The sequence below is a fragment of the Ostrea edulis genome, chromosome 1 (genome assembly GCF_947568905.1).
Source record: "Ostrea edulis chromosome 1, xbOstEdul1.1, whole genome shotgun sequence".
Taxonomy (NCBI): Eukaryota; Metazoa; Mollusca; class Bivalvia; order Ostreida; family Ostreidae; genus Ostrea; species Ostrea edulis.
Window position 1 is genome coordinate 45421722 of NC_079164.1, and position 27982 is coordinate 45449703.

At 35.7% G+C, this 27982-nt stretch overlaps 1 protein-coding gene across 4 annotated transcripts; it reads right to left on the minus strand.

Annotated features, from left to right (window-relative positions):
* On the minus strand, nucleotides 1–27974 carry LOC125655005 (potassium channel subfamily K member 2-like). Of its 4 annotated transcripts, none has more exons than XM_048885131.2 (3): nucleotides 27786–27974; nucleotides 4960–6231; nucleotides 1–1243 (listed from the first exon to the last, which is right to left on the minus strand). In XM_048885131.2, exons 2-3 carry the CDS (start codon nucleotides 5672–5674, stop codon nucleotides 552–554), a joined length of 1407 nt encoding a protein of 468 aa, XP_048741088.2. In that variant the 5' UTR covers nucleotides 5675–6231; nucleotides 27786–27974; the 3' UTR covers nucleotides 1–551. The 4 variants fall into 4 exon arrangements, with proteins under 4 accessions (XP_048741088.2, XP_048741077.2, XP_056003511.1 ...); XM_048885120.2 differs by lacking the exon at nucleotides 27786–27974 and adding an exon at nucleotides 24177–24342; XM_056147536.1 differs by lacking the exon at nucleotides 27786–27974 and adding an exon at nucleotides 19851–22177.
* Between the last annotated feature and the right edge of the window lie 8 nt (nucleotides 27975–27982).

The following is a 27982-nucleotide window of genomic DNA, read 5'->3' on the forward strand; positions in this document are numbered from 1 at the left end:
AACAGTGATCAATCTCATTTATTCAAAAGCTGTTATTAGTTTAATTCAATATTTTGTAAAGTACAATGATATCATTAAAATTTCAAACAATAACAATGATAATAACGCACAAAAATTCAAAATGAATGATAAATACATGAAGAAATTTTAATTTAAAAATAATTTAATTTTGAACTGTGATGCTGGAATTTAATGTAAATATTATGCAATGAAATAGAAAATTTGAAACATTCATATGACAAAGGAGAACAATTGCAACGATACAGGTGTGGATGACTTGTATCTATAAGCATCAAACCACAGGTTATATCGCCTCCAGTGCTCATCTCCGCTTGTATCTTTAAACATTAACTGCGTGCATCTAGATAATGAATTACGTATAAATGAATAACATGGAATTATCATCCGTGAATAATCCGAAGCTGAATTACTAAAATTCTCTTAAATATGTGATTATAATTGACGTCATAAAGCTATAGAATCTGATGTGACAGAGAATATTGAAGGAGAAATTGATGAATAAAATATCTATACATAGTATAATTTTGGAATTACTCTTTGGATTCAATAAGATTTAATTTTTCACCTAACCATCTAAATTTCGCCCGAACTTCTTCCTGCATCAAGTCAAAACACATAGCAATAATAGAAAGTCCAAATATTAGATAAAATGAGCAGATGATAAGTTTTTCTTGATTCGCCACGGAGTCGGACCTCATTCCTGGAACTAGGTCTCCAAATCCGATCGTACTCAGTGTAATGAAGCAGAAATATGCGCCGTCTAGCCACGGCCAGCCCTCCCACTCCGAAAACAAAATGGCGCCTCCAAAGATGTACAGTGTAATCAGCATTAGACTGACGAAAATCGGAACGCGCACCTGCTCTTTCGGAAGTTTGGCATTCACAGCCATTGCTATATCTTCGCTACTGTCGATTAACTCGCCTTTCTCTACAATGTCATGAGATAAGTCTTTTTTATTCATCATCTTTGAATGATTGGTTGCTTTCTCCGGAGTTCTGCTCATGCTTCTGTCCCGTTTTCTGTCGGATGACCACTTTGCCTGAGATGGACAACACAACCATATTGTCAAAAGACAAACATGTTTGTAAAACCACCGGAAGCAGTTTCCCAGAAATCCTCCCAGGTTTGTCAAACACAGCAGAGTAATCGGTATACCAACTAGAGCGTAGACTATCGTTATAAACTTCCCCATGTCGGTCTTTGGAGCAATATGTCCATAACCTTCAATAAACAGAAACATATAACAGCCACACATTCATTTGGTTTCATTATATCTAAGAAAGGATGATTTGGTGAATACAATATTAAGCTAACCAACACGGAATTTGGAGTTCCAACTCATCAATACGGACAGACTGTACACATAAATGTTGCTCCGTTGCCCTTCCTAGAGCATAAACATTCTTTAGGGATTCTTGTGTATCTTTGAACACATGCATGCATGTGACAGAAATGCAAGAGTTAATATACTTTTGGTTACATTTGGAACAGATTAAATGTATTAATATTTTCACTGCTAACATTTAAGTCCTTTTGGACGGAATTCCACAGCACTACAAAATCTTTGAATACAGTTTGTGAGAAGTTGCACCTGTCACAATGCACGTAGTGGCAATGTCTACGAGATGAATTGTGTGCGTTCCACAGCCATTTCTCATTACATCCATGTATCATTAAATGAAGGAAATCGTTTATTTATTTTAACCTGCTTTTATCCCTGTATACCAATCATTGATGATTGGATATTGATGTCGGTATTGAAACCACGTGGTACAAAGGTCGGAACAAATTGCAGACGTACATGCATGTATATCAATTTTACCATCATGTTAATATGTGTAAAATTCTAGTCCTATTTCATGTCTAATTTAATCAAAATAATTATGATGATATTCGCCGAAATATCACATCCATTTTCCTGATGCACTTGTGTCGGAGCATAACTATAAGGCTATAGTGACACTACAACTGTAGGAAGTTTCTGTCACGTGACTATAAAATATACTCTACATACCTCTTAACGTTGACTGAAAACTAGCGCTGTTAGCATTCAATAGGCCTTTGAAGCCTTATTTAGAAACCCCTAAAGCTTTCATTGAAGAGTTTTTGACGAGGTAAAATTCACATTCATTGCTTCTGATCAGGCAATACAAACAGACATATTTACATTTCTCAAATCCTCTCTGATTTAAACCTGGATAAGCCATTTCATGTGAAAAAATAAATATATCATTATATTTCTTTCTGTAAAAAGATAGAAGTATCTTTATTTTTTGAACCCCCGGTTCTTGATTTTCATCTAAAGTAAACAAATGTTTTTTTTTAAAGCATTCTTTTGAGAATGCCTGTTATAACAAGGAGTTATATTTATTAGGTTTTAATTTTGTTGTTCAAAGGAACATTCACAATACTTAGAAATTGACGAAATTTCTCTTAATTAGAACCCCTACTGTCCTAAATTCAGCATCAGACTGAAGCCCCGATAATGCGGAACACTTCCTACAATCAAGGTCGTAGGTGTTGGGTTTAATAGGTAAAGATACGTATAAATAAGATAAGCTAAATTGGTGAAGTTGAACGGAACGATAATGAAAACGAGCATTTCTTGAATGCTTGAACGATACCAATGACAATGTACACAGCAAATGAAAAATGAGAAGCAAACTCAGTATTTCGGGGTTTTCCGTGGTAAATGTAAAAAAAAAAATAATGTAATTAGAATAGATGGATAAAACACACACCATGTTCATGTGTAGAAGAGCGTTCAGAGATAACAACTTCAACCAAAGCTCCCCCTCCCCCCTTATCCATTCTACAGACCGGGTCTCCCAAATACTAATGACGTCAGTAACGAGGTTCATCTTTGAGCCAATTATACAATTTTGATAAATAGACAGACAGACTTCCATAGTGATCCACGAGGTCTCTTCTCTTGATCTCCAATACTTTATTGTAAGTACATGTAAAGTGACCATCTTCTGGTCGATATATAATACAACAGACAGACAGACTGACAGCAGGACAGACAGATAATCTCCATAAAAAAAAACATGGGATCCCTAATCTTAATCCGGATATCTAATCTAACTTAATTCAAATTTATTCACATACTGTCAGCTATGAAAGCCTCTTGTTGTTTTTAATGAAAACAGACGGACAGACAGACAAAACCGGAACAAAACACAAACTCCTTGGTGGTAATCAAACATGCATGTGAATGACGCGGAGAGATCTTAGACAAATAATTCATGCGTTGTCGAGCAAAGCACTGTACAGATATCTATCCCGAGTAAGCTGCTAAATGCAATTTAGAATATTGGGAGGGAGGGAAACCTTAATTAAAGGAGAATTGGACCATTTTACCAAAAAGCGTGTAATTTCAGCGACACCACAATACTACGAGACCCATACCAATGTTCTTACAGAAAATTATCTCTTGATAGAGGTTATTTTTCAAGGTTTTAAGCTCTTCAAACTGCTCGTAAGGATTTTTGGTCTCAGAGGTATTCTGGTACTGTTTTCCTTGGCATATTCCATTATTGACATCGTAAATCTCAATTGATGTGCATCTCATTCCAAGTGGAAACGCATATAAGCTCTTAAACAAAATACAGAAACTTTGTTGAATAAAAATCATAAAGGTTTTGGGCTTTACTAATTAACTTTTTTGCAATTCTATGAGCTGGGTCACTGAAAATGTTACATTCAGTCCATCTTTCATGCTCAATATCTAATTTTTCTCAGACTTATGTCAAATCAATTCTATGAGCTGGGTCACTGAAAATGTTACATTCAGTCCGTCTTTCATGCTCAATATCTAATTTTTCTCAGACTTTTGTCAAATCAATTCTTAATGTTTGAGCAATCACTATTTCAAGTCTTTAAAAAATACAAGGCATCAATTTTGAAAATATGCATTAGGCCGAATCGTAATTCAAAACTGTTGTTGCAGTTTAACTTGTTAAATAATTAACGAAATGTTCAAAGAGCATCACAAAACGCACAAAATTTAATCTTTCTTGTGCAGAGTTTTGTGAACCCTTCTGATAAATATGTTAAATGTCTTTTCTAGCTGGTGTGTGATCCCCGGGCCTGACGAGAGTGATAATCATCTGTTAATTACAACTTGTCAATCCTCGTTCATCTTTCATAAGGCAGAAAGATTTCTTAGATGTTGCTAAAGATACCAATTACTTTTTTGACTTTTTCTATACTTATCAAAAATATGATTAAATTTCGACATTCAGATGATAACAAATCATGGATATAAACTTATTATATTCTTAGGTAAACATGGTTGAATTTCCCCCGGCCTGATGTATATCAGTAAATTAGGTGTGTCGTTTTTTTCGTCTGTTTTCTCATTTTGTGAAAAGATTTCTTTAAAATAATGATAAATGAAATAAAAGGATCTTTGAAATAATCCACACGCGCCTCAGACATTAAACCAGAATCGTGATATCGCAAAAAGAGAAAACCAAGAGAACATCAGGGGCATTGTTTAATTCTACGAAATCTGCTTTTCCTTTATTATATGCTACAAACTCCGTGTTTGTAGGTACGAGACAGAATACTATTAACAAAATGGTTAATAGAAACTGACCAGTTTATGACGAGAGGCTAAGTTTTTTCGGGTAAATTTAGTTGATATATTATGAGATTGATCACTGTTCGTTATCTCCACTTTTCATCATGCACAATATTAGACTGTGATCACATCATATTTTGATCGTTTTTGTTTAATACGCAACATAATTTGCAATCAATCATTGATTGTGCCCCCCCCCCCCCCCCCCCCCCCCCCCCATGCACCAATACCCGTGAAATGAACACGACTAATTCTCAACTGCAATGTAAAATTATTTGGCAAAACATTGAAATGATCCAGGTGAGCAAAAACACGAACAAAAATGTGCTTCAATGTGATGATATCTTACCTATTGTGGTTATGACGGTAATGGAATACAAGAGGGAATTCGCAAATGACCACTGTGCGTCCGCATCTTCGCTCTGACCATCCCAACCTCGCAATTTGGTGGCCTCAAATATATCCGTCTGAAATTCTCTCAGCACTTTTTCCACTTCATAAGTCCAGTTTTTCTTACCTAGAATCAGAGATACTTCGGTAATATTCCATAATCTTTCTACCTGAACTTTCCTCCTCATATCCATACTCCCCCTCTCCAGTAATTCATGACTAGACTCTAGCGACATGAAGACAAAGCCCCCCATTATGGAGTACGCGATGACGAGACCACATAGCCCTATGTGGGAAAACAGGAACGCCGTGAACTTTTTGCAACAATTCCAACACATTTCCTTTCTGCGCTGACCCTTGGACAAATTTCGGACTTGAGAAGACTGTTTTTTAGTTTCCTTCTCATTTTTGGACACATTGCTTTTATCATTTTGTCTTTGTTTCCTACAACGACTTCTGCAATTAATGCAACAGAGACAACATCGACGGTGTCGTTGTTCCTCGCCTTCCGTTGGATTTTCGTCACATATAAGGACTACCTCAGTTTCTCCTCCCATAGTGTACTGTCCATTGTTAAATTTCACAGTTTCTACATTATCAACTATTTCGTCTGAATTTTCATCGTCTTTCTCTTCTTTTGAGAACGTTTGTTCATTTTCGTTGCTTCCGGCCATAGTTCTACAGAGATACTTCGTCTCTCAATAAGCACTGCTTTAATACAGTCTGCACATCCTCGGCGTTAAATCCCCATATGCTCTATGTATAAACTATGTATACTAGCACAACTTTCCGATAATAATTTACATTTTCAATTAAGCAATTTATTGTGATTTTGTCTACTGCTTTATTCTTATTCCCGACCTTCAGTGATCGATGGCAGTTCTCTGCTGATACCAATAATGAACCTATTTTAATAACGTCCAGTGGCAATCAAGGTTCGCTTTGGCAGTTTCTAACAGACGGCGCTTTCAATACTTATAAAATAACCTTTAATTTCCTCCGACATTAAAGAATGGAATAATGAACTGTAACCCTTCCTTGACAAGAGGTATACACTTATAGAACACTCCAATTAAGTAGCCTGATTTATGAGCAGTTAAGCTAAAGATTGCTTTGAGCTTTAATATCTGCTATAGATAATCGTCACTTTGTCGATGTTACTGGACATGGGAACGCATTGATGGATGGTTAGAAGCATGTGGTCACGTTTCCAGGGCCTCTCAGTAGATTTCTGAAATACGTGAAAGATGGCAATAAAAGCTAAGTAGACGCTTTATAGATAACAATGAAATATTGAAAACTAGGGATTCCAAACAAGAGAATAATGGCAAATAATGACGACTTACCAATTAGTGACTCTCCTAAATGAACAATTAGTGCTATTTTACTTAGGAAACGATTTCATTACAAATTGATAAGAGCATACTTATTACACTAGCAGAACATATTGGAGGGATCAGTCATTGTAAATTGTTTATCTCGAACACTCTCTGACGAAAATCCATCAATTTTATTGACATGATCAGAAGACTTAAAATATAAAGCTCACGTTATGAGGACACATTGCTCATCAGCTCACTGAAAATTGCGTCACGATTTATGTAGATATAAGGAATGCATGTTACGATGCTTTGTGTTTATACAAAAAATAGTGTTCAAGAGAAAAGTGTCCATCTTGCACTTTTTTCGATACAGATAGAACCAAACATCAATAACAGTGTCATGTTTTAAAATACTTTTATTTTCTCTGCACCCCGACAAAATGGAACAAGTCCAAAGTCAACGAACAATGACTTATTGATCCAGCAAAACATACAGGAATTTAATATATAAAATGACTCCAATAACAACGTATAATGGCCGATTAATCCACATCTAAGTCAGCTTCAAATGAGTATACACAAATTGACTAGTTAACAATACATTAATATTACCGAAGGACTCAAATGAAATAAGTGACAGTCCCGGATCGATCTTACCCAATAACGTGAGTATAAGAAAATATGCGGTAATAGACCCAGCTCGACCTTGAACCCAATAACACGTGAGCTGACAGATTCAGATCGACCTTACACCCATTAACACGAGCATTAGACAGTTTGCGCTGACAGACTCAAATCGACCTCACATCCAGTAACACGCGCTGATGAACAGACTAAGGTCGACTTCACACTCAGTAACACCAGTATTAGAAAATATGCACTGATAGACTCAGGTCGACTTCACATCCAGTAACACGTGTATATGAAAGTGCGCACTGACAAACCCAGGTCGATTTACACCCAGTAACACGAGTATTTGAAAATGTGAAATGACAAACACACAGATAAAAGGTGAAGATAACGAACAGTGAGCATCCCCTGTCGACCGGTCACAGCCGCCGTCAGCCCTATGTTCTTGATCAGGCAAATGGAGCAATCCACAGTCAAAATCAGTGTGCCGAGAACGGTCTAACAGATCTTAAATGTGATATGACAAACACACAGCTCTAATTTCACCGGAATGGAATAAAACTGATAAGTAAGGATTGATATATCGCCTGAATATTTAATCATCAGTTTTTGAAAGTATATGCGAGGTGAAGATAACGAATAGTGATCAATCTCAAAACTCCTATAAGCAATACAAAATAGAGAGTTGGGTAAACACAGACCCCTGGATATATCAGTGGTGGGATCAGGTGCCTAGGAGGAGTAAGCATCGCCTCTCGACCGGCCACACCCACTGTGAGACCTATATCTTGATCAGGTAAACGGAGTTATCCGTAGTCAAAATCAGTGTGCCAAGAATGGTCTAACAATCTGTATGAAACAAGTCAGACAGCATCTGACCCAATGATCGGTTGTATTGGCAAACTAGTATGGAGCGCCAAATTACCATCAACTCAAATAATTGAAGATATCTTCAATTATTTGAAGATATCATCAATTCATTTGATGCGCGCAACAATTTAATTAAAGAGCTCTTCAAATAATTAATGATATCTTCAATTCTGAATTATTGCGCGCATTAAATGAATTGATGATAGCATTAATTCTTCTGCTGAATTGATGCGCACTTTAATTGAATTAATTATCTCTTCAAATGAATTAATGATATCAACAATTGAATTGATGCGAGCTACAATTCAATTGAAGAGAGCAATAATTGATATAATGCGCGCATTAAATCAATTGATGAGAGCAATAATTGAATTGATGCGCGCATTAATTCATTTGATGAGAGCAATAATGGATTTAATGCGCGCATTAATTCAATTATTGCTCTCATTAATTCATTTGAAGAGAGCAATAATTCTTTTAGAGATAACAACTAAATAATTAAAGATATCTTCAATTCAACATATCCACAATTGAATTAATGATCTCTTTAATTGACTTGTTGCTCTCTTTAAAAGAATTGATGCGCGCATTAATTCCTTATACAAAAGCATTGTAAATAATTAAAGATATCTTCAATTGAATTAAAGAGATCATCAAATTATTTATACCGAGCTCTAAATCAATTATTGCGAGCAATATTTCTACGAAATTAATGCTCTCATCAATTGAATTGAAGAGAGCAATAACTGAATTAATGCGCGCATTAAATCAATTATTGCTCTCATTAATTCAATTGATGCACTCATTAATTCAATTGATGAGAGCAATAATTGAATTGAAGCGCGCATTAATTCATTTGATGATAGCAATAATTGATTTAATGCGCGCATTAATTCAATTAAAGAGAACAATAATTGAATTGATGATCTCTTCAAATAATTGAAGATATCTTCAATTATTTGAGTTTATGTTAATTTGGCGCTCCATAAACTAGACCATAGAATTTGCGAAATGCTGACTGATGATATATCCCAAGCCTCTTCACACCGGCATATTGAACGGAGTGCGTTATATAGAGATAAATATTTTATATTTTACATTTTATTTTTTAATAATGAACCGTGATGTCTGCGCCGCGGTGATCTAGAGGTAGAGCGTTCGCCTCGCATGCGGAAGGTCGGAGTTCGAATCCCGGCCGTGACAGACCCAAGTCGTTAAAACAGGTAGTGACAGTTCCATCGCCAAACACGCGGCATCAAGTGTGAATGTCACAGGTCCTCGGAGATGACCTTAATATAAAAAACGATGCCCTGTGTCACTGTAGGTGTGGCACGCTAGAGAACCCTCACTGCTACATGGCCGTAAGCGCCGAACATAGTCCTAAATTTGAAGCTCTCACCGGTATTGGTGACGTCTCCATATTCATGAGTGAAGAATTCTCGAGTGGGACGTTAAACTAAATACAATCAATCAATCTTGAGGCCAAGTGTATTTATACGCAGTGATTAGCCAGTTTCAAAAGTTGAAGTTTATGAGAAATTAACCTTCAGTTTCAGTTAGTAACAATGTCAAAGGGAAACGTTAAAAATATGAATACCATGCATTAAGAAGACTGACAGCTAGAATCTAGATCCACGTGCACTACATGTAGAGCCAGACATGATGTCGACACACAGGTGTACACGCTGACTGATACATGTAGATCCAAATTCTAAATTTAAACCAGTGTATACAAACTAATAAATCCAGACTCTAAATCCAAATCCAGTGTATACTAAAAAAATTACTGTCTAGTTTGTTGGGTAGGTGAGTTGATTAACTACAATGGAAAACGTATTATCACGCCTCAGACAAAATTGTTGAAATCTAATTGGTCAGATCTTGGTCACATGACGCCGTGAAAAAAACCGTATCATGCGAGTAAAATCCGTATTGGGCGAGTAATTTTATTTATCGTCGGGTTCGACTTGCAGCCGTGTCAAAAGGAAAGACATTTGACTAAGTTGTATGATATAGACCCCCACATATACAGTTAGAGGTCTTCGACGTGATAAATTCGTTACACAGTTAGTTAGTGACCTGATACGGAAAAATACATGGTGTGAAAAGAAAACCCGTATTCTTTTCACACCATGTATTTTTCCGTATCAGGTCACTAACTAACTGTGTAACTAATAATATCGGTAATCTGCATACGCATGGATTCCATTTCCATATTCCCCACCCACTGACGTCATTCATTTGCATAGAATTATTTGTATGAGGAAATAAACACATTGAAGCTTCAAATGGTTATCAGAGAGGAAACAGTTGGAAATGTAAATTTTAGACTTTGGAATATTCATCATATATATGCTCTAGCTGTTTTATAAAATTTCATATGCGTATTATATCCGTTGTACCTTTTGTGAAAATTGATTGCATCTCATATAACAAAGCACTTCGTTACAAGAGTAATGCTACTGCATATGTAATAAATTTTATAAATTTTCGATAAGAATGAAACATTTACACAGTATCGTGTCTGCTCTAATTGCCCCTATTTCTCTTCTACCATTGTCTGAGAGCGATACTTTATCCTGCAGTAATTAATCGCGTGTATAAAGAGGTGTTATGTTTCAAAGATACATCATGGACGTTCATTGAACTGCTACATCAATATAGGGAAAGTGTTTGAATATGTACTTTTATGTAATTTATCACCAAGAAAACCAAGACCAGAATATAACATTACCAAATGTTATCTCATTTTTGAGGAAGAGATAAGCAATTCTAGATATCATCAGACCAGTAAATAAAATTATAGTTCCCCAACACAGTGTGTCAGTTTTAATTGAACAAATACATCATTTATAATTCAGACTGCTTCATCAATGTTTCCACGAAATTGTATCATACATTTCATGTGCAAATCTATAGGATAGAAATTCGATGAAAAGGACTGAAATGTATGGGTATCGTGGGAATTTCTACAAAAAGTCGAAGGGCGACGCTACCTTTCCTGTGGCGACATTTTCGCGCCGTTTTTCGTTTGATCACAAATGCACGATCTCGTGCAGATACATCATCCTCATTTGACGCTCTCGTTATGTGCGTCATCACGCATTACGAAATAGTTCTGTTATGCCCGTACTGCACAGATCATCTATCTGGATTAGGCATATAGTTATTCATGTATAAACTGACATGAAACCTCTGCATAATATGTCAGCTCTTTAGAAACATGGGGAAGTGTGCGTAAAATTACTTGTTTATCTTAGAAGAAATCGCCTTAGAAAAATACTATTAGCTTCAAAAATACCTTCTGTTTTATAAAAGTGTTCAGTTTATCATGTATAACTGATATTAACGCTTTGCGAAACTATGAACTCGTGATTATTTATTGTTTTCACTTCTTTTGGAGGATATTTCATATATTTCTGTAAGAAATTGTGACGGTAACGAACTATACCTAGAGAAGCTCGGCTCTAATGGTAACACGTACGTGAAAGGAAATTAAAGACAAAAGAAGAGATAATCTCTAAATACTGTCACGAATTAATGGGCGCCGCCATTTTGTTAAACAATCGTTATCCTCGGAGGTCTCCGTTTTGATTTGTAGGAAGTCACAACAAGGGTTCCGATTAATTGATTCATTAGTTGCTTCAACAGTTATTCGAGTTGAATACCTAAAAATTCAAGACTCTGAAGTGCACTTTGTAATTTAATTAGACACCCAATTTGTTCAAAATGAATTGTATAATTATTATTGAAACTTTTATTTAGCAAATCACCAGAGAGAAAACAGTAATACGACTAAATAGATGAACGAGTTTACGGGTTTCTATAAATAAATATATAAACAGAGTATATATATATATATATATATATATACACTCGCTTCGTGAAGTATGCAGACGTGAAGCGTCGCATTTCGTACCCTCATGTATTTTTAAAAATGAAATTTAGTTCCTAAAAATGTCTACCAACCGAATAGAGAACGAGGCCCATAAAGCTCACCTGAATTACCTTTTTCATAACAAGTTGCTGTACTCTGAAGTTTGGAGCACCAATGCATTAAAAGACAACCTTACACAACTGAAGATTTATAGATAATTTTCTCTATACCTTCCCTTGTAAACTTTAAGCCTCTAAAATGATCTCATAATGTCCTCGGGAGTCATGACTTGTTTACTGTTTGATGATACTGCAAATTGTAATCTAGTTTTTATCCAAATGTCTAAACCCTTTTACATATACTTGTATACTGAAAACAAACGGGGAATAAAAATTTAATCACCTGCAGCATTTCAAGCACTCACTATACTAACCATTCCTTTGGTGTATATACGCTCTCTCTCTCTCTCTCTCTCTCTCTCTCTCTCTCTCTCTCTCTCTCTCTTATTTGCATACACTCAAGATACTCATCAACTTCAGAGATACATGATTTAATACTTTTTAGTTCTGAACGTGATTCATCGCGAATTAATTACTGGCAAAATCAATATAATGGTTTCTATAAAATCAAATTTTTTCCTAATGAATAGATAGATTACACTTACATCTAAAGCTCTGCTAGCATTTTTATGGAAAGACGCAAAAATGATTTTAGATACCAAAGGAGAGTAGCATTGAACCGCACTCTATCATTATTCAATAAAACATTAGACACTTTTCAAGGCAGACATAAATAAGTTTTAATTGCTAATCATACGACATTTCTAAATAGCTACTTTCACTAACAGGAAACACATATCACTGAAAACACCTTTAACGCCTCGGACACTAAATGAAGCGCATACAGAATTTTTTTTCATCGACAACATACTATAAGTCAACTGGAGGATCTTCCCTATTAAATTCAAGGACGCTTCATTTTCACAATGATTGGGAATAGCTGGCAAATTCCGAGCCCACAAGCCATGCAGAAGCCGTGTTAGTATTTCAAAATTAACCTTTAATTCTATCTAAGTACAATGTACACATGAATGATTGAAATTTCTTTGAATGATACCCATTTTCTAAAGGACGTTGATATTTTGAAAACCTTCATAGTGAAACTTTAGCCTAAACCTCTGTTAGAATTGTATGTACTGTTATATCTCAGAAGAAACTTAAACAAGAAATGTTTGTAAAATATATATACCCCCATGGTGCAAAATTGAAAAGGGTTAAACACATGCATCATTTAATTGATAGTAGTGTCAAACTAATTCAAGATATTGAGCAGACAATATCTTCCTATGTCCAAGAGTGGATTGACCATGTGACCTAAAATTCAATAGGGGTCATCTACTCCTTATGCTGTACCAGTGTACCAAGTTTGGTGTTAATCAAGCGAATGATTCTTAAAATATAGATTATTTAATACTATATCCAGTTTGACCTTTGACCATATTAACCCAAATTTTATAAGGGTCATCTACTCCTTATGATGTATCAGTGTACCAAGTTTGATGTCTGTCAAGCAAAGGGTTCTCAAGATATTGAGCAGACAGTATCTTCCTATGTCCAGTTTGACCCTTGACCTTTGATCATGTGACCCCAAAATCAATAGGGGTCATCTACTCCTTAAGATGTACCAGTGTAGCAAGTTTGATGACTGTCAAGCAAAGGTTCTCAAGATATTTATCAAACAGTATTTACTATGTCCAGTTTGACCCTTGACCTCAAAATCAATAGGGGTCATCTTGTTTTGAAGATGTACAAGTGTACCAAGTTTGATATCTGTCAAGCAAAGGGCTCTCAAGACATTGAGTGGTCACTACATGTATATTCCTATGTCTAGTTTGACCCTTGACCTTTAACCATGTGACCTCAAAATCAATAGAGGTAATCTACTCTTCACAATGTATCAGTGTACGAAGTTTAATGTCTGTCAAGGAAAGGTATCTCAAGAAATTGAGCGGACAGTTTTTTCCTATGTCCAAAGTGGATTGACCTTTAACCTTTTTACCTAAAAATCAATAGGGGTCATCTTCTACTCATTACCAACCTAGATATGAAATATCAATACGATCAGGTAAATGGTTCTTAAGATATTGAGCGGGACAACATGTGGTCTACCGACTGACCGACAGATGCAAAACAATAAGCCCCTCTTCTTTGAAGGGGGGGGGGGGGGGGGGGGGGGGCATAATAAAATAGTAAAACACCATGTCCCGACTTGGGGTAAGTTAATCGTGGCAAACTTTATTTTGATAAATGACATTGACCTTTAACAGTCACGTAAGTTTGTCCTTTAACCTTTCAATTAACTACGTATGAAGTCATCATCTTGTATACAGTTCATGAGAGCCAGAAAGTCAAACACGCGCACATGTATATACCAGAAACAAAATGTTCCCGGGGGCAGAAGGTATTCCGAGAAGTAATCCTTTGATTACGAGAGGTGTTACGAGATGTTGGTCAACCTCCACGAATTTAGATTTGTAAATGAAGATGACTCACGCTAGCTCTTGACTGTGTTTGTGTGAGGTTAGGGTATACGAAGGGCTGGATCAAATCAGTTCAGCAAAAGTATAAAACATAGACTCACCAGGTGTTTAGTCTTAATGTAACCTACAGCGATCGGAGTCAAACTCCTTTACGATTTTGAGAGCCCCTTACCAGAACTGTCAGAGCTAGTATATTGAGAAATGAAACAGGGAAACAAACTTCACTTGTTAGTATCACATTAAAGCGCGATGTTGCATGTCATGTTATGAAGAGAAACTCTTTAGATGATGATTTGCAGTGAGTGTTCGAAAACTATTTGTGTTAATTGTATCAGAGGAGGAATTCCGACTCACGCATACGCTATATAACATAGCATTAAAATTGAATGTATGAATACAAAACGCATAAAATTTGTTTTTAACTTATTTAGAAAACAGACCCAGTTGTTTAATGGAGGTAACATGCAACCCATTATTATGTTTTTAATTATGTTTTTATTTTTTTTGGAGAAATTCATGTTTCATAATTTTCTGTACTCGTATTTTCTGTACCGGATTTTAATTTAAGTGTCACGCAATATTATATAACAAGGTGCGCATGGACCACACTCCTCACCTGAGCGATTGCATTTTAACCCTTTGTGCGATTTTCTGATATTAATATATACTTCTGTTTTGCATGTCTGACATGTTTAAAAAGGTGGTAACATATATATTTTTTGAGATTGATTAAATCAAACTATAGAGCGTGGAAATTAATACAATTTTTCTATTTTGAACTTAAAATAAAAAGTTGAAGATAATGAACAGTTATCAATCTCATAATACAAAATTAAGAGTAGGGCGAACATGGACCCCTAGGCACATCAGAGGTGGAATCAGGTGTCTAGGAGGAGGAGTAAGCATCCCCTGTCGACCAGTCACACCAGCCGTGAGCCTTATATATTGATCAGGTAAACGGAGTAATTCGTAGTAAAAAATCAGTGTCTAAAGAGCGGTATAACAATTGATATTAAACATATGAAAATAGTGCGAGTATGGAATTACCAAGTATTGAACTCTTCATTGTGGCCCTTGCCCTTGAGGATATGGTTTGAAAGAATTTGAATCTACCGGTATATTTTATGGAGATCTTTATGGTACCAATTATCATCTGAAAATTTTACTTTCTATACATCTCTGTGTTAGATTTTAAAGACTTTCTCTGATTCCAATGTAAAACTGTAAACCCCATTGTTTTCTCACATTATCACCAGTGTGAGATAGACTTTACCCATGTGAGACAGCCATGTGAGATTTTTCTGTCTCACACTGCTGCGACGTCATTTGATTGTGACGTCATATATTTTCTATGATTTACGTTACACAGTGAAGATTTACGTTACACGGTGAAGCAAAAATATTTTGTATTGTTATCTTTAAATTTTAATGTATATAGCTTTCCGTTGGACAACCTTGGGTTTTTTAGTTTACACTTACAGTGTAAACCATTTTCGGGTATGCTCTTTCTGCCTATCTAATTAGTTTTTGCATAGAAGTTCAAATGAGGATTTTGATAATTTAGAATTTTCTCAAAGCTCCTAAATTTATGCACTAAACTGTAGGTAAAATGTGAGAAAAATAATCCTTCATTATTTACTCGTGTGGGATAGGGAAATTCCACCTCTGGAACAAGATTCGCTGTCTTGGACTCGGCAAAGCCTCGTCCTAGACTGCGAATCTTGTCCCCTCGGTGGAATTTCCCTATCCCACATTCGTACTAATGAAGGATTCTATTAATCTCAGTTTTACTTTCGTCTCAGGTTAGCTAAAATTGGTCGCCAATATTCATGTTAGTAATGCATAAGATCCACAGCAAATGCATTTTGCATATACTTTGCAATTCATTTCTATCTAGAAAAAGATTTGCTACCATTTAATGGCTAGCAAAGGGGCAATAACAGAAGCATGTCGGAATACAAAATTTATCGACGTAGTTTTCAAATAGATACATGTACATGTAATAAATTCATTGTTTGTGATAATCATCAAGTAGACCCGATAGGAACATAGTCTGGGAAAATTACCCCTGCGAATCTTAAAAGCTTACCATAAAGAAGGGTGTGGGCGTTATTACACGGGCCTGTCTGGGATATTGAGTGAATAACTGACCACTTTAAAGCCTAGACATTTTAGAAATGTCCAGTTTGTTGGTGTTGTGGAGGCATTAAAACGATGGAAGCATGTGGTACTTCGCATATTTCCTCCATAACACAAACAAACTATAAATTCATATTTTACATCAGGGTTTTTTTGTGTGGTTTTTTTTGTAAATGAACCTTTTTCTGTTATCGGTGTTTGTTATGTCAAAAAATGTCCCCTGCGTGTCACACATCTCATAATCGATAATTACAAACGATGAAACATCAAAGGTTTATTTTTATTACTGACAAAAACATTCACTAATATATATGTATAGGGTAGTTTGCATAGTTCCCACAAAATACACATACTTCTTCCTTGTGTATAGATTTTGTACGTGCCGTCACATACCAAAAGATCTATTTGATTTCAATTTAGATCAAATATTCAAAAGGTCAGTGAATTACTTTATTACGTGTATATTCCATTTTTAAAAAGTTAGTACATTCAAGCCACTAACTACATGTACGTACCTGTGTTAATTGCACACGTAATAAGTTATAGGGTTCCCTAAAACGTATTCCTCCGCAGAAACCAGTCGTTATAACCAGAACGTTATAATTTTGCTAATTTGTTTATCACCGAACACGATTTCTCCCATCACTTCTCTATGAATAACTTTGATTATCTTTATCACACTCAGTGATAAGTATGACTTGTTGCACATTTCATCAAAGCCGCGGGAAAACCTCAATGTTATTCTTTGTGAAAAGTAAAGATATCTTATTTTTTTCTTTGTAATCTTATACTTGATATAGTAGAGAAAAAGTCATAAAATGGGGGCAGGGGTATCGAAGTGTTGTGTTTTATATTTCCAATGACCTACAAGTGGCTAGAACTGCAAGTTCCGCGATAGTATGGTTATTTGGTAATTTCCTGTGTTAACATTATCTAATGTTCTTAATCAGTCGAGATTTTGATAAACTTAGCACTACGCCAACATTTTTTTTTTCAAAAGCAGGAATCGGTCGTGAATGTTAAAAGAAAATATATACAATTTATATCTCGAGAAGATGACAGGAAATGTATAAAAATATATCTGAATATTATCAGCTCCCGCCAAACTTCCGATCACGCAGACGACAATTAGATATCAGAATGTACAAATATTCACTCAGTGAAATGTTTCGGTGGTTAGATTTGCTATAATGAAAGAAAAACTACATAAAACTTTAATGAAATAAAAAAAATCCCAGTCAATCGTCTGAAAATATGCATCATTTTAAGTTTTCTTTAAAAAAAAAATTAATGTTACTTGATGTCGTGGGAATGGTGGCCACAATTTATGAGATCATGTCAGTTTTCACTACTTTTTTCATTTCACTGTATATATTTCTTTAATACTCTTTTTGCTATGCTATATATATCTCAGTGAGAATTTTAACTTTACATGTCGGATTTTAGGAAATATATTGAAATAATTACAGAAAAAAATAAAAGTTTTGCCAGCTGGAATAAAGCGAGCAACGAGAGTTTCGCAATTTCTTAGATGCTATGTTTCATTTGGCATAGATGACCTTGACTCATACATTTGAATTGTTTTTGTCAGAAAATGCACCTGTCTGAAAAATAAGAATCAAATGACATAACAATTTCCCTTTGAAAACGCCAACAGTGAATCCCATTATCACACTTAATACCGCGGACAGGAATGTTCCTGTCACATGGATCAAGAGATACGGAAAGAAATGAAAGCTTGACAACCCATGGGATGTGCTAAAGAGCGACAATGATGGTCCCCATCAATACAATTGACTTAAAGAGTACGACTAGTTGTAAAGGAAGGCGGTTGAATAAAAAACTAACAGCACAAGCTCCATTTTGCAATATTTACAATTGCAATGATTTTGCCTTTGATATCTTTACAATTTGTAATGAAGTCATTTTCCCATGAATGCGCTGCAGTTGTGAACAATACGCGTTGGAATTTTGATAAATATAGTACGTTTAATTTAACGACTAGAAAATTCCAACAGAGATGAAAATAGAAGTTAGGATAACGACCAGAGATCATAACCCCTGTATAGAATACAAAATTAAGAGTAGGGCGAACATGGACACCTGGACACACCAGGCTTGGAATCAGGTGTCTATGAGTAGTAAGCATCCCCTGTTGACCGGTCTGTCCCGCCATGAGCTCTATATCTTGATCAGGTAAACGGAGTAATCCGTTGTACCAAGCAATCGGTATGTAAAGAACGGCCTAACAATTGAACTGAAATTCAAACAGTCCTGTCTGTTTCGTTACATTTGCACACTCAATGCGAGTGCTGTTAAAATACAGGTACAATTTGTATATTCCAAGACATGTACGCATTCAAGAAAAAAACGATCAATCTATTTTTCTCAAAGACAGATATTGAATACACCAGACAGTATATTCGACCTCATGACTGATTGTATATGCAAATTTAATCATTATAACTACGATATAATTCGCGAAATGCTTACTTTAACCGAGATTGTTGAAACTACTGTAACATCAATTTCTCTGTCAGTAGCCTTTCTCGATTTATAATTTTATCATACACAGAGCATGCTCTCGCGTATCGAATCAGTTGAGAAACACAACCACCATAAGGGCAAAATGGAATATCATTACATGAATATGGGACGTTGACGATGGGGAAGCTGAAGTCATCCCGTTTATCATAAAGCTGAAATAAATTTCATTTGTGAATTTCGCGCTTCATGAAGTATGCCGGCGTGAAGCGTCACAGTCCATACCCTCATGTATATCTAAAACTGAAATTATTTCTTAAAATGTTTATTTGAATGCAAAGCGTCAGTGAAGAAAAATACCCTAGTAATGAAAAAAGAGGAGTATTGAGGCATTTAATTGAAAGGGGTCTTTCAAATAAACATCGAAGGTATTGTTACAACACAACAAATAGCACTTAACCTTCGAATTTATATAGCAAAATAATGTATATTGTTATGTACAACACAACAAATAGCACCCAAACTTCCAATTCATATAGCAAAATAATGTAGATGATTTTTGAATCTCGAACAAAAATATTCTAGAAATACATTACATGCATAAGTAAAATTGTCGAAAAACCGATAAAATGTTTGCTGCTATAAAGCTGTTGGGCATGATTAAACTCCGAGCGGTAACATATAATTATATTATTTTTTTTATTTTTTACTTAATACAAGGTTGAGGATGTCGTTTGCTCTCTATATGACCGACGTTGGCATGGTATTCTAAGCATTGCCAACAGTTATTAAAATGGGAAACGAATATTAAAAACCCACACGTGTTTATTTTTATGACAATGAAGCACTAAATATGCCGGAAATCGGTTTTGATATTCACATCAAGGAAATACATTGTAAATTACATAATGAGGCAGTTTTTGTATAAGGTAAACAGAACCGAATCAAATTTGTTCCCTGCAGTTGTGTTTAAGAAATATTCTTCCTACCTGTCACACATAACATAGCAGAAAATCTCCTAAATCAGCAACCAAGAAATAAAAACTTACAAGTACTTGAATTACCTACCACATATATAAAAACAGACACAATTCAATAGGGATATTTATTTTCTTTCTTGGAAAATTTACTACGCTGATGTAAATCAAAGCGATTTGATTGGATTGCAAGGCAGACCATCTGCGATGATGAAAATAGCAGCTTTACTGTAAACGCGATAGCTAGGCAATGTGCAGATATGACCCTGGTCTCAGGAATGCCCGTAATCCATGTGTGGACACGAGTTTGCACTCCCCTTCTGATAAGATGGGAAGATTATCACTAACAGTCAAGGCGAGATTAAGAGGATTCTGTGAAATGTAGTAAAAATCGCTCTCTGTATACGTATACTTGAAGAGATACAGGTTGTCCTTCATTTTCGCTGGCCGTGAAGAGGAGAGAAGCGAATCGTCACCCTTGGCTAGCGAAGATGAGAGGATTTAAGTTGATATCGGGAATGAAACGTACGATTTCCTTAATTCATTTAAAGAATTCAAGCGAATTCTTTTGGAATGACTTTTCTGTTACTGTTTTAAAAAATCATTTTGATTTAATGACAGGGTTCAAATGAATTATACAACAACCCCCTTTATACTGGAAAGAGAATACGAAATATGAATACGTTCTGCTCAATCAATCTGAGGCTGTTTTTAACCCGTGCACGCTGATCGATGCATGGAACTGCTTTTATCGATGCAGTTTTTTTGTTTTTGAGTAATTGGTCGTAGTATGGAAAATCTCCCCGACAAAGATAAACAAAGGATCAAACTACCATATAGTTTAAAAGAGTTGCCTAAGGTCTATGTAGAATAATTATTCACAGACCTAGTTCCCAAACAACCAAATAAAAAATATCAATTTCCTAAATAAGCGTGTCTTCGGATCAAAGTTCACACAAACATTAAAGATACAAAAGCTATTAAATTGATGCATATTGACAGAGACACGGTTTGTGATTAAAGTCTTTGTTTTAACAATGGTTAAATGGTTTTCTTTTGGCAAAGTTCGTTGGAGACATTCCTAAAAATTAAAGTAAGCTTGTAACTAACGTTGAAAGAAAATTAGGTTTGAATGTAAATCCTTAAAACAAAAACACAGGGGAAAAATAATCTATATCTTTCTACGCTTTACAGTAAATTGACTTTGATATCTTTGACTACCATGCCACATTTTCGAACAACGGTGTGTAAAAGCAAATAATATACAACCTATTACGTCATTTTAAAAGAAGTACCCTGGAACGGAATATTTCTTCATATCTTTGCATGTTTAATGAGAGTGTGCACTCAAATTCAATAAAAACGATATGGATTTTTATTTTAAGACTTTGATTTTTGAATTTCGAGTCAATAAAAGCGCAGGCAGATATAGATAACTTATCACATAAATGACGACTAAATCATCGTAAAGAATACGTGATTGCTCAAATCTAAATTGGTTGAATGTTGTGTTACAGCTAGAAAAAAAAATAGTCATTCGTGTGCTTTGCATATACCGATAGAAGCTTATGAGCAGTGTTAACGTTATAGAATCAGTATCTCCCTACTCTTGAATTAATTCCTGTCTGGAGTTGCCAAACCTCGAATAATTGTAAAAAGCACTTTTTGATTCTCTGTAGGGCAAGTGCTAGCTCATCAATTCACTTCTGATTATCCTATCAATGTTTTCGTTTGTGTTTGTTGCAAAATGCAAGTGTTTTAATTACGTGCTGTTGTCCTATAAATTACTCGGCTGTGATGAACTGGATAAACCGGTGATCCTTCTACCACCCCTTCGATAAAAAGGATAATGTCGTCCCCCTAGGATGCAGGCGAGGCAATTAATATGTGAATTATATATGAAACCAGATGGCATTTGGGAAAGTACAACTAGAAGATTAAAAAAAAAATAATAATCACCGCTCCCCTTCCTGGTTCGTGACGATATGATCTGTTCGGGTTTATGTTATGTCTCGTTCAGAAACAGGGCAGTGATGTTGTCAAGTCGGAAAGTGTTTACGCATTTTCGTGGACAGTCGGAAGCTTCAGGTTGTTTGTGCTGCATGCGTTCCGGAATATGGCGGAATTTAACGTTGTTTTTCACAGACTGTTTTCTTGTAGGGATCCGGGCTAGAATAGGTCCTCAGTACCCCTTTGTTGTTGTAAGAGGCGATTAAATGGGGCGTTCCTCGGATGAGACCGCAAAAACCGAGGCCCCCTTGTCGCAGTAGGTGTGGCACATTAAAGACCCCTCCCTGCTCAATGGCCATAAGTGCTGAGCATAGGCCTAAATACCGGCAATGGTGACGTCTCCATATGAGTGAAAAATTGTCGAGTGGAGCGTTAAACAATATACAACCAACGAACCGATCAAAGGCTGTCAATATCATTGTTAACAATGCAACAGAACATGCAACGACTAAGTTCAAAACTATGATAGTTCACCAACTTATCAACCTGAAACGCAATATTTTGAAAATAATCACAACCCAGCATTTTTATCATATACGTGTCGCAGGATCAAGGTTAACCTATAAAGATGCAACTATCGCATTTGGCAATATTGTAGTTTCATTTCACTTAAAACCAAACAAGGGAATTTTGAGTGTAATAATAGAATTATTAAACGGAAGCGTGATCCTCCAAAAACTTGGAAGGACTTTTAAAAAAATCAAAAGTTTTTAATTTGAATAATAAACCTCAAATTAAAGCTATGCGTAGCTCAAATTACTATGTGTGTTCTGAAAAAAAAAATGAAATTAAATCACGATACTATGCTCGAAACAAATGGCTCACATCACAGTAAATATGTCAAAACTTGGATTTAAGTCTTGAGATTTTAATCAAATTTTGACTGCTCAAATCCAAGAAAACTCAAACTTGAGATTTTTTCGAGAAATCCAAGCCTGGTCCTGCTGTTCTTGAGAAGTTTATTTACCTATATATTATGTATAATTCCTAATGATGCCCCCTCCATCCCCACCTCCTCCCCGGATTATGATTTGAAGGGACTTCCCCTCCCCGGGGACTTGAATCTGCAGTACCTGAGGATGCTTGCATATCAAAATGACTAACCATGGCCTTGCTTTTCTTTAGCAGACGAGTAAAATATTTCCCTTGTATTGCCATGTAGAAATTGGATTCAACAATCAAACAAACAAGATTCACACTATTTCTTGTCTTTTCTTGATTATCTCCCATTGGGAGGGGAGACGGTCCTTCATTTACACAAACTTGAATCCCTCCTCTCAAAAATACTCCGTGCCAAGTTTGGTTGAAATTGCCCAATTGTTCTGGAGAAAATGAAATTTCGAAAAGTTTACAACGCTAGGCAACGGACAAATTTTGATTAGAAAAGCGCGCCTGAACCCTCGGTTAGCTAAAAAGTCATACTTTTTTTTTTTCCAATCAAGGGTTCATAGATAGTTTTGAACGTGTGCAAGGTCAAATTGGAAATTGAAAAATAACAGTTAGCAGTTGTAGAGAGCACTTGCTAAATGTACCATACAGGGGCTTAAAATATACATTTTTCAGTATTATATAATGATAGGTATTTATCTAGATTATTGTATAAGAAAAAGCCTACAAGAGTTAAAACATCAGTATTTCCATATATAACTAAACATTACATGACTCGATATATACATGTATATTATATAGGTATATTCACGCGCATTGTGAATTCGAATGGGGGAAAAACATTTAATCACCCTTTCTTCCTCGGAGATAATTTAATGCGAGGCCATTGTCCAGATGAATATTTTTATGCAATATGCATTACATATATATTGATTGCGCAGGGCGATGAGATTTCGGAAGACAAATGAGACTTCAATTTTTTTTTGGCTCACTTTAGTATTCAGTCTAGAAAACCTAATATTGTGCATAATCGGCAGATGAAAATATTTGACAAACACGCAATGAGTTGCATTTGCGACCACGGACCAATCTTCTAAACTTGAATCTCAAAATTAAATCAATATTTTTATTTTAATCATTATCAGACCCGTAGGGCACAAGGGGGGGGGGGGGGTAGCAAGCATGTCCCCATGTTTTTGTTTTTAATTTTTATTATTTTATTATTAATTTTTTGCTTGTTTCATTTGTTTTTTCTACCTTTTTAATACTCAAAAACCAAATAATATCAGATGAATATTAAAGCCCCCCCCCTCAACAATCGGGTCTGATATGATTATCAAAGATCACATAAAATAGTTAAAAGAATAACAATGCTGCACATACTTTTAACAAAAACTGATATAATTAAAATTTTACCAATAAACAAGCATGTGCACTTACCATAAAACAGCCGGGAGTTTCTTTTTACAAAGTATACAACTCAATAAGTTCTTCTCGATGTAATTGCATTAAATCAATACATTATTAATTCATGAAAAGGAACTCTCCAGCCAATAAACAGATGCATACCAGGCGCGTTCAGAACCTGCCAAGAATGTGTAGCCGTGCTCATGCTGGTTACGACGCTCTGTGTATATACACCATGGCGCTCTTACGTCGGGGGTCAATTCGAGGCATGTACTTTGTCAATGTACCCCTATTAATAAAGCTATATTAAAGAACATGCTTGTCAAATACATATGTTATCTGTCGAGTATATGGTTGTTTGTGAGAGCTATTTCTGGGAGAAATCGTCGTAGAGTACTTTTTATACTGCGGTATGTACTTATTCCAGGCATGTAAAATAGAAAACAGCAGTCGACTTGACATCGGTACTTCGATCCATGATATTTTACACGATTAATCTTAAGGTAGTCACTTACATATAAGCATTTAAAAGGCGAATCCAAAAATTTTTGAACGGGGGTAGGGGGTAGTAAACGGTTAAAGGTAAAGGACTGACTTAAGGCCCCCGATGAGGCCAGGGCTTTGCCTAAGTCGGGGCCCCAAGGCCCCTGATAATACTGAATTCTGACATATTTGAGTGCTTGTTTGGAAATATCTCTATAAGAAAATGGATCAAATTTGTGAAGGGGGGGGGGGGTTGAGCCCGGCACTGGATCCGCCACTGCAACGTGACACAACTGCGCCCATGAGATCGCATCTAAATCACTTGGTAGTGTATCCTCAAATAGCTATAGGTCAAAGAAGTTCCTCTATCTGAGGCCAAATGTAATAAAGAAATGAAATCTACCGGTATGTTGGACAGCAGAGTAATTTCGAAATACGAGGCTCATGTACCACATCGCTTACCTGAGCAATTGGATTTTCCCCGTGTAAAACTTCACCTTGGCGCCAAATGTCATGGGATGAACAAATCTTAATATACATTATATGATGATACCTGTATATCAATTTAGCAGGTTGTGTCCTTCTGGATTTTAAGAAGATTTTCAAAGAATTATACGTATTTTGGAAATTGGTTCGAAGACGAGACATCCATCAGATAAAAACAGACGATCAGGATGTAACAAACAAAATCTATCAGTAGCTTAAAAAGGATGTCTAGCAATAACAAATCCGTAGTAACACGTTTGCATATTGTAGCTCCCCCTAGTTGTGAAGTACGAGTTTTTGCGTCCCGTTTGAAATTCCTCAACTTTCACCCCTCTCCTCTGTTACTTCGTTCCAATCATCCATCGCGAATGTACAGTATATTTCAGAATGATAATTGAATTAATGCGCGCATCAAGTCAATTATTGATGTCATTAATTCAATCGATGAGACAATCAATTCAATTATTGTGCGCAATAGTTGAATTAATGCGCGCATCAATTAAATTGATGAGAGCATTAATTGATTTGATACGCACATTAATTAATTGATGAGAGCAATAATTGATTAGATCCACACATAAATTATTGCTCCCATCAATTCAATCAATGCGCGTATCAATGTGATGGAATTATTGCTCGCAAAATTGCATTTGGAATTCTGTCTAAATGATTTGAAGATCTCTTTAATTCAATTGAAAATATATATTTAATTATTTACAACGCCTCTGTATAAGGAATTAATGCACGCATTAATTCTTTTAAAGAGAGCGACAATTAAAGAGACCATGAATTCAATTGTGGATATGTTGAATTAAAGATATCTCTAATTATATAGTTGCTCTCTCTTTAAAATAATTATTGCGCACATCAATTGAATTAATGAGATCATTAATTCAATTGAAGAGAGCAATATTTCAATTATTGCGAGCATTAATTGAATTGATTAGCGCATCAATTGCATTATTGCTCTCTTCAATTGAATTGTAGTGTGCATCAATTCAATTGTTGATGAAAGGTGAAGATAATGGATAGTGATCAATCTCAGAACTCCTATAAGGAATACAAAATAAAGAGTTGGGCAAACACTGACCCCTTTGACACACCAGAGGTGGGAACAGGTGCCCAGGAGAACTAAGCATCCCCTGTCGACCGGTCACACCCGCCGTGTGCCCCATGTCTTGATCAGGTAAACGATATCAACGAGAGCAAAAATTCAATTATAGCTATAGCGCTCATCAATTCAGCAGAATAATTAATGCTATCAACAATTCAATTAATGCGTGCAATAATTCAGAATTGAAGATATCATTAATTATTTGAAGATATCTTTAATTGAATTGTTGCGCGCGTCAAATGAATTGACGATATCTTCAATCATCCATAATCCTGTGACGCCGTAAGGGACTCTGTAAATTTGATCACGTACAATTCCACTTTATAGTCATGTGAAGTTTTTAAAATGTTTATTTATATACATGTACTTGTAAGTAGTTTTTAAAATGGATCTTTACTTCTTGAATAAAACATTAAACTCCTATTGTAACCCTGTCCTGGCCCCGGGTTCAAGATGTGTATAAATGAAGACACGGAAACGCATGCTGTACTGTAAATTCCTAAATATACGTGAGGAATATATTATCGCGTAATTTCGCGAGAAACACCACACGCGAAATAAAGTTACTCGTTTTATTTTCATATTGCTAAAATACATGGTAAAACTCTTTATGAATAGACCACTCGCGAATTCATGATCATTCGGTTTGACGAGGCATTTTGCGATATTGTGTACTCGCGTAGAATATAATAAAGGTTTCTAAAGTATGTACATAACAAGAGACACATGGGCTATATCGCTCACCTAACTCAAGGCCCATATTAAAAGATTTCCCCTCTATATCCGCATGTAAAACATTAATTCCCTATTGTGGCACCACCCTACTCCCGGGTGCCATGGCTTTGATAAACCTGAATCTGCAATATGTCAGGAAGCTGCCATGAAAATTTCAATTTTTCTGGCCTAGTGGTTCTTGAGAAGGATATTTTTAAATGGAACATCCCTATTTTTGTAACTATCTCCCCTTTGAAGGAAGCATGGCCCTTTATTTGAAGAAAATTGAATTCCCTTCACTCAAGGATGTTTTATACCAAGTTTGATTGAAATTGGCCTGCTAGCGCTGGTTCTGGAGAAGATTTTTAAAGTTTGTCAGTGTAATTTCGCTATTTCACTATCATCTCCCCTTAGAAAAGGGCGTTGCCCTCATTTGAACAAACTTGAATCCCCTTTACCCAAGTATGATTTGTTGGTTGAAATTGGTCCAGTGGTTCTGAAGAAGAAGAATGAAATGTGAAAAGTTTATAACGACAAGAACGGCACCAATGACAGACAACATTGGTCTCAGACAAGCTCAAAAGTCTTACCTATACCCTGAACGCGTGAATGATTTTTTTCTTTCCACCGAGATGCTGTCCTATATCTTACACTAATACGTAGAGTTATATATCTTTTAAATACAGTAGCAACATGAAAATCAATAACGACGCAAAAAGTCATAAACCAAAGGACGATGTTTAATAAAACTATCATTTGGCCGCAATATCAAAGATAATTAAAATATTACATGTTTTCACATTAACTAATCTTTAAATATAGATTAGGGTTATAACACTACTTACAAATTGACAATCTCGGCCAGGAATTCTTCATATGCGACTTATGGTGTGAAATATTTCGTCACAGACAAGAATGACTTCTTTTCAGGAACCAAACTAAAATGTTATGGCATCCTCACTTGTAACAACGCGACCAGCGCACCTAACCTCCTTCGCAATACACTTCAGCTCAGAATCAGAATACGTGTTAAGGGTGAAAG